Source organism: Ranitomeya variabilis, chromosome 1 (assembly GCF_051348905.1).
Source record: "Ranitomeya variabilis isolate aRanVar5 chromosome 1, aRanVar5.hap1, whole genome shotgun sequence".
Classification (NCBI taxonomy): domain Eukaryota; kingdom Metazoa; phylum Chordata; class Amphibia; order Anura; family Dendrobatidae; genus Ranitomeya; species Ranitomeya variabilis.
Window position 1 is genome coordinate 365,574,316 of NC_135232.1, and position 8,885 is coordinate 365,583,200.

Below are 8,885 nucleotides of genomic sequence, written 5' to 3' on the forward strand. Positions count from 1 at the left end.
GATGGAGGATTCATGTCCTTGCCTCCAGCCCGAAGAGACAGAGCGGCAATAACTCATAGGTAAGTTGTTGAGCCGGAGATCGTGGTATGCGTTCAGAGCTTACGCATACTGCGATCTCCACCGCAATCTCCTGGGCCACAATCCTCATCCCCGGATGTGTAACTCTGTGTGTGTAACTCTTGCGCAGTCTATAAGGGCTTCAGACAGAGTGACGCTCCAACCATTATATTACAGAATATATATATATATATATATATATACTTCAAAAAAACAGGCAGCACTCCATATTCCTTGTGATAATATGCAGGATTTATTCAGACCCACATGTCTGTGCGACGTTTCGAGAAAGGCTCATTTAGAGCCGAAACGTCGCACAGACATATGGGTCTGAATAAATCCTGCATATTATCACAAGGAATGTGGAGTGCTGCCTGTTTTTTTTAAGTACATGGACTAGAGACAAGCAGTGGATGGGCTATCTGTGGGCTCTGTACCCGAAGATAAGTAAAGGATTTGTGCTGTTCCTTTTTTGTCTTTTTTGTTATTATTATATATATATATATATATATATATATATATATATATATATATATATATATATATATATATATATATTTATATATATATATATATATTTATATATATATATATATATATATATATATATATATATATATATATATATATATATATATATATATATATATAAACAAAGAGAAGAGTTAGGGCAGCACAAACAGACGAAAGTAAAAAGAAGAAAAATCGGGTGCAGAGCTCCCCAGGCATAGACCAAACCTCAATTACAGGAATCCAAAAAATGGAGGCAGCACACCATTTGCAGTGAAAAAGCAGGAGCTACTTTTATTAGCCCATCCCAGCAATGTTTCGGTTCTAACAGATGTGAAAAGCTACATATACACAGCTCTGGGAAAAATTAAGAGACCACTGCAAAATTTTCAGCTTCTCTGATTTTTCTCTTTATAGGTATCTTTTATAGGTATATTTTTCAGTAAAATGTGAATTGTTCTTTTAGTCTATAAACTTTTGACAACATGTCTCCGAATTTCCAAGCAATAAATTTTGCATTTTTTGAAATGGTCAAAATTAAAAAAAACAGTGCTTTCAGACCTCAAATAATGCAAAGAAAACAAGTTCATAATCATTGTTAAAACACAAGAAGAGTTCAGATATCAATATTTTGTGGAATAACCATGATTTTTAATCATAGCTTTCATGCGTCTTGGCATGCTTTCCACCAGTCTTTCACACTGCTTCAGGCGCAAAAATTTAAGCAGCTCTTCTTTGTTTGATGGCTTGTAACCAGGGACGCCGCTACCATGAGGTGACTTGATCTCTTTGCTTCAGAAGAGAGGGGGCGGCAGATTCTGTAACTGGATTTGCGCTTCTAGGTTTTTTTTTAAAACTCCGGGGTCAAGTGCCCGCCCCCCTCCTCCCTCCCCGCCCCCCTTCCTCCCTCCCCGCCCAATTTCCTCCCTCCTGCCCCCCTCCCTGAAGACGTAATACTCACCTTCCTCCAGCGGTGGCTGCAACTGTGTCTCTGTCTCGTCTCAGCGCCGGCAGTGCGTCCTGTCATCAGCGGTCACATGGTACCGTCATTAAGGTCATGAATATGCGCATATTCATCACCTTAATGAGCGCTACCATGTGACCGCTGAAGACAGGAAGGAAGACGCTGCAGAGATGCCGGGAAGTTCTGCGCCGCCCGGTGAGAGGTGAGTATGACAGGGAAAAAGTATGGGGGAGCCACGCACGCAGGGGAGAAGGATGGGGGAGCCACGCACGCAGGGGAGAAGGATGGGGAGCCATGAACGCAGGGGAGAAGGATGGGGAGCCATGAACGCAGGGGAGAAGGATGGGGAGCCATGAACGCAGGGGAGAAGAATGGGGGGAGCCATGGATGCAGGGGAGAAGGATGGGGGAGCCATGAACGCAGGGGAGAAGGATGGGGAGCCATGAACGCAGGGGAGAAGGATGGGGAGCCATGAACGCAGGGGAGAAGGATGGGGAGCCATGAACGCAGGGGAGAAGAATGGGGGAGCCTTGAACGCAGGGGAGAAGGATGGGGGAGCCACGCACGCAGGGGAGAAGGATGGGGGAGCCACCCACGCAGGGGAGAAGGATGGGGGAGCCACGCACGCAGGGGAGGATGGGGGAGCCACGCACGCAGGGTGGGAGGATGGGGGAGCCACGCACGCAAGGTGGGAGGATGGGGGAGCCACGCACACAGGGTGGGAGGATGGGGGAGCCACACACACAGGGTGGGAGGATGGAGTATAAATATGGAGTATAAATACTAGGCCCTATAGGGGGGACACAGTGTGTATAGAAAGGAGAGGTCAGTGTAAAGAGTATGTACCATAAGAGGGACAGTGTGGGGGTCATATTTTGTGCAGACAATATAGTGGGGGGCAATTTTTCATTCAGGAGCATTATAATGACACTTGTATCTTTAAGGGCGTCATGTGGAGATTTTCCGCAAAAGAGCGAAGAAGATGGAAGTCTGCAGAGACGGCTGTGGATGAGAAAACGCATCATGGGGTCTGGATAAGATGAAGAAAAGGAGAACGACTCCAGAGACGACGTCATCTATAAGGTACCTGGATGTAAATGTTATTTGTGATACTAACTCTCATGTTTTTATTTATGTTAGGAGCATTAAAGGGGATGTCCAGGTTTGTGATGAGTCTGCAGTCATTCTTTGTGACTGCAGACTTCTGAGTTCTCACAGTGCGCACTGCACGCTGTCAGGATTCTCTCGTGCTGGCGATTTACATACATGCGGTCACATGCTGACTAGACATGTGTGGCCCCACTCTATGAAAATGAACTGAGCGAGGCCGGGCACGTCTAGTCGGAATGTGGTCAGAAGTATACAAATCACATGCTTGTGCTGACATGACCGTCCACCGGCCAGGGAGAATCCTAAAAGTGTGCTGTGCATGCGTTGTGAGAATTCAGAAGCTGCGATGTCAGGATTCAGCTCTGCAGGTTCCAGCAGTCGTCACATGGACACTTCACTCATATGTGACTTTCATACTTATGGTCCTGTGACAACGAGCTTCTCTTCCCGCTTCTCTCAGTTTTTCACTGAACATTGAGAGCATTAAGGAGAGGAGCTCGTGGGCACATGACTGAGTGTGCAAATCGCATATGTCCTTGGTGGAGGGGGGGGGAGAGGGGGGCCAAAATGAATTCTTGCCTCTGGTGCCAGAAACCCTAGATACACCTCTGCTGGTATGCTACTGTGAGCGGCAATTACCGGGTTCGGTGGAGGGATGTGTGTGCACAGGCAGTGAGGTAGGGACTGAGGGTGTGTGTGTGGGGGGGAGGGGGGGGCGCCATTTTTCCTTTCGCCTCAGGCAGCAGAGAGGCTAGGTTCACCCCTGCTTGTAACTATCCATCATCCTCTTGATTACATTCCTGAGGTTTTCAATGGAGTTCAGGTCTGGAGATTGGGCTGCCTATGACAGGGTTTTGATGTGGTGGTCTCCTAATTTTTGCCAGAGCTGTATGTAAATAATATATATATATATACAGTGGGTACGGAAAGTATTCATACCCCTTTAACTTTTTCACTCTTTGTTTTATTGCAGCTATTTGGCAAATTCAAGAAAGTTCATTTTTTTCTCATTAATGTACACTCTGCACCCCATCTTGACTGCAAAAAACTGAAATGTAGAAATTTTTACAAATGTATTAAAAAAGAAAAACTGAAATACCACATGGTCATAAGTATTCAGACCCTTTGCTCAGACACTTATATTTAAGTCACATGCTGTCAATTTCCTTGTGAACCTCCTTGAGATGGTTCTACTCCTTTATTGGAGTCCAGCTGTGTTTAATTAAACTGATAGGACTTGATTTGGAAAGGCAGGCACCTGTTTGTATAAGACCTCACAGCTCACATTGCATGTCAGACCAAATGAGAATCATGAGGTCAAAGAAACTGGCCAAGGAACTCAGAGTCAGAATTGTGGCAATGCACAAATCTGGTCAAGGTTACAAAAAGAATTTCTGCAGTACTCAAGGTTCCTAAGAGCACAGTGGCCTCCATAATCCTTAAATGGAAGACGTTTGGGGCCACCAGAAGTCTTCCTAGACCTGGCCGTCCAGCCTAACTGAGCAATCGTGGGAGAAGGTGAGAGAGGTAAAGAAGAACCCCAAGATCACTGTGGCTGAGCTCCAGAGATGCAGTAGGGAGATGGGAGAAAGTTTCACAAAGTCAACTATCACTGCAGTCCTCCACCAGTTGGGCTTTTATGGCAGAGAGGCCTGAAGGAAGCCTATCCTTAGTGCAAGACATATGAAAGCTCGCAGAGAGTTTGCTAAAAAAAGGACATGAAGGGACTCCCAGACTATGAGAAATAAGATTCTCTGGTCTGATGAGACAAAGATTGACCTTTTTGGTGATAATTCTAAGCGATATGTGTAGTGAAAACCAGGCACTGCTCATCACCTGCCCAATACAATCCTAACAGTGAAACATGGTCATGGCAGCATCATGCTATGGGGGTGTTTTTCAGCAGCAGGGACAGGAAGACCGGTTGTCATTGAAGGAAACATGAATGCGGCCAAGTACAGAGATATCCAGGATGAAAACCTCTGCCAGAGTGCTCTGGACCTCAAACTTGACTGGAGGTTTACCTTCCAAAAAGACAAAGACCCTAAGCACACAGCTAAAATAACAAAGGAGTAGCTTCAGAACAACTCTGTGACCATTCTTGACTGGCCCAGCCAGAGCCCTGACCTAACCCAAATTGAGCATCTCTGGAGAGACCTGAAAATGGCTGTCGACCAACGTTCACCATCCAACCTGACGGAACTGGAGAGGATCTGCAAGGAAGAATGGCAGAGGATCCCCAAATCCAGGTGTGAAAAACTTGTTGCATCATTCCCAAGAAGACTCATGGCTGTACTAGCTAAAAAGGGTGCTTCTACTCAATACTGAGCAAAGGGTCTGAATACTTATGACCATGTGATATTTCAGATTTTCTTTGTTAAATAAATTTTAAAAAAATTACTACATTTCTGTTTTTTTCAGTCAAGATGGGGTGCAGAGTGTATGGAGCGCCCCCACACCGCCGCAGGGCCGAGGGGTACCCGGAGCCGGGCCTCTAGTTCTCAGTCTCGGGGTTGTCACGGTGGCTAGACCCGGTCCGTGGCCCTGTCCGTCAGTGGGAGACGTCCGGTGTAATAGGTGGTAGTAATTGTAGCGATGGAGCGGTACAGTTGTGGGGTGTAAGTCGCGGTAAATAACGAGGACACCAGGTTGCAGTCTCTTTACCTCTTTACTGGAGATCTCTGAGTCCTCAGTCCAGAACACGGTTCACCAGGCTACGCAAGTCCGGCCGGTCCAATGGCACCTCCAGAGTTCTCCTCTCAGGTGGAAATCTGTGCCTTCCTTCTAGCGCTATGTGTTGTAGTCCTTCCCTGCTGTGCTCACGGAAAGTAACCCCACAACGGTTGTGTCTGTTTCTTAAGTTCCCTCACAACTCGATTTGATGTTCCTCTGTAATCCACCCCTTCCCTGTATTCAGGTTGGAATGGCACCCGTTTGTCAGGTAGGCCTGGAGTTCTTCCGGGACCCTAGAGTCGCCCCTCTCCCGCAATTGCCCCCCAAGACTTCATAGGTGATATGTGGTAGACAGCCCGCCTGAGACCGACTGTCCTGCCGCTGTTTGGAGTATGGCTTGAAGCTGTATTCTAATCCACTCCCTCGGCGTTCCGGCCACCGGTATTGCGCCTCAGCAGGGTGCTGCCTCTTTCAGCACAACCCCTGCTGGTATTCTCCTTCTGCTTGATCTCGTTTCTCACTCAGCACAATCTATCTCGCTTCTAGTCCTTTCTTGAGTCCCGCCGCTTCCAGGAGCCTGCGCGGACCCGTTACGTTCTTTCAATGCCAAGCCTCTGCCAGGATCCCACCCCTGGCAGAGACCCTACAGTCTCTCCCTTCACAACACCCCCTGCCACAGGGTGTTGCTCCGTTCAATCCCGTCAGCGTTCTCTTCTAACTTCCTGCCTGACCCCCAGTTTACCCACTATGGTGGGGAGTGGCCTAATGAATAGCACCCTTAGCTCCCCCCGGAGGCCCAGCTGTGAAACATATTGGTGTCTGTGATACCTGATTGGAGGAACTCCTTCGGTGCCATCGAACGTACCATGGCTCCCCTTAGCGGCGAAGCCACAGCACTGCAACGACCAGGACTCTGGGGCGCTGCATGTACATTAATGATAAAAAAATGAACTTTTTTGAATTTACCAAATGGCTGCAATGAAACAAAGTGAAACATTTAAAGGGGTAAGAATACTTTCCGTACCCACTGTATATATACACTGCTCAAAAAAATAAAGGGAATACTAAAATCCCACATCCTAGATATCACTGAATGAAACATTCCAGTTGTAAATCTTTATTCATTATATAGTGGAATGTGTTGAGAACAGTAAAACCTAAAAATGTTCAATGTAAATCACAATTAATATCCCATCGAGGTCTGGAGTTGGAATGATGCTCAAAATCAAAGTGGAAAATCAAATTGCAGGCTGATCCAACTTCAGCGGAAATGCCTCAAGACAAGGAAATGATGCTCAGTAGCGTGTGTGGCATCCACGTGCCTGTATGACCTCCCTACAACGCCTGGGCTGCTCCTGATGAGGCGGCGCATGGTCTCCTGAGGGATCTCCTCTCACAGCCTGTGGTGCAAGGTGACGTTGGTGGATGGAGTGAGACATGATGTCCCAGATGTGTTCAATCGGATTCAGGTCTGGTGAATGGGCAGGCCAGTCCATAGCTTCAATGCCTTCATCTTGCAGGAACTGCTGACACACTCCAGCCACATGAGGTCTGGCATTGTCCTGCATTAGGAGGAACCCAGGACCAACTGCACCAGCATATGGTCTCACAAGGGGTCTGAGGATCTCATCTTGGTACCTAATGGCAGTCAGGCTATCTCTGGCGAGAAATGCCACCCCACACCATTACTGACCCACTGCCAAACTGGTCATGCTGAAGGATGTTGCAGGCAGCAGATCACTCTCCACGGCGTCTCCAGACTCTGTCACGTCTGTCACATGTGCTCAGTGTGAACCTGCTTTCATCTGTGAAGAGCACAGGGCGCCAGTTGTGAATTTTACCAATCCTGGTGTTCTGTGGCAAATGCCAAGCGTCCTGCAAAATGTTGGGCTGTGAGCACAACCCCCATCTGTTTAGGATGGGCACTCAGACCATCCTCATGGAGTCGGTTTCTAACCGATTGTGCAGACACATGCACATTTGTGGCCTGCTGAAGGTTATTTTGCAGGGCTCTGGCAGTGCTCCTCCTGTTCCTCCTTGCACAAAGGCTGAGATAGCGGTCCTGCTGCTGGGTTGTTGCCCTTTTAAGGCCCTCTCCACATCTCCTGGTGTACTGGCCTGTCTCCTGGTAGCGCCCCCAGCCTCTGGGCTCTACGCTGACAGACACAGCAAATCTTGCCACAGCTCACATTGGTGTGCCATCCTGGATGAGCTGCACTACCTGAGCCACTTGTGTGTGAGTTGTAGAGTCTGTCTCATGCTACCACGAGTGTGAAAGCAAAACCAACATTCAAAAGTGACCAAAACATCAGCCAGAAAGCATTGATACTGAGATGTAGTCTGTGGTCCCCATCTGCAGAACCACTCCTTTATTGAGTGTGTCTTGGTAATTGCCAATAATTTCCATCTGTTGTCTATTCCACTTGCACAACAGCATGTGAAATTGATTGTCAATCAGTGTTGCTTACTAAGAGGACAGTTTGATTTCACAGAAGTTTGATTTACTTGGAGTTATATTCTGTTGTTTAAGTGTTCCCTTTATTGTTTTTGAGCACTGTGTATACACACACACACACACACACACACACACACACACACACACACACACACACACACACATTGTCTGCACCCTTAGTACTTATTTGACCATGCTTTTGAATGGAAACTACATATGAGGAGCCACAGGTCAGATGGTAGGGAACCACACAGAGTGGCATCAAGGGCCACATGTATCTCACATACTTCAGGTTGGGCACTCTTGCCTTTAGGTATACTGGGCCTGAAGTAACCTTTTAGGCTATGTTTGTTTTTCTTCCACAGTTTCGAATAACATATTTGTCAATGATCTAGATACTGTATATGTCATACAGTTGTAAACCTTAAAGTCATGCTGCAAATATAATGTCCATATCGTAATTTTTTTTAAAGGAGATGTACAGTAAATTAAACAGGGGGAAGATTAGGTTGATAAAAAATTATACAAATATTATAAACACAGTGTGTGAATCATAAAGCATGTTTTACTGTCTCCCTGCATAAGCCAGCCTATTCCCAGGCCACTAGCTGAACCTTCCCCTACACTTGAGCATTGCCTCCTCCCAGAGTACACATGGGAGCAGCCTTTGTCCTCCTCGTCATCAGAACAAAGCAGGATTTGCAGTGTCAGATGTCTGTGTAACCTCTTCATTGCTGAAGTAATATCAGTATTAACAGCTGGCCTATATAACGAGAGTGTACGTACTTCCCAGATCCGCTCACTCCCATCACCACGAATATCATTACTTCTTCGGATCGAGTTGCCACCAGGAAGAGATACTGTAATTCCTTCCTCAGCTCCTTGCCTTGTATACTGAGCACGGCAAGACGACAGGGAAGTAAAAAATACGTAATCCAGTCACCATCGCTTAGTCATTCCCCTCCTGCACTGCTATTTGTTCTCATTAAGCAATCAATATGTCAATGAATAAAGCATTAAACATGTATGGAACAAATCTAGAGCTCAATGTTATGGAAAATGCAAGTTATGAACCCGAGAAATGTTAACATTTTACAGCAAAAATTGAAGTGAATG

General features: G+C 46.5%; 1 protein-coding gene across 1 annotated transcript in view; it reads right to left on the bottom strand.

The window, feature by feature from the left end:
- IDNK (IDNK gluconokinase) overlaps nucleotides 1-8,649 on the bottom strand; it is a 119,374-nt gene extending 110,725 nt beyond the window's left edge. Inside the window, exon 1 of the mRNA XM_077248985.1 lies at nucleotides 8,556-8,649. Within this exon, the coding sequence (XP_077105100.1) occupies nucleotides 8,556-8,593 (38 nt within the window). The 5' untranslated portion in view covers nucleotides 8,594-8,649. The remainder of the gene's footprint in view (nucleotides 1-8,555) is intronic.
- Between the last annotated feature and the right edge of the window lie 236 nt (nucleotides 8,650-8,885).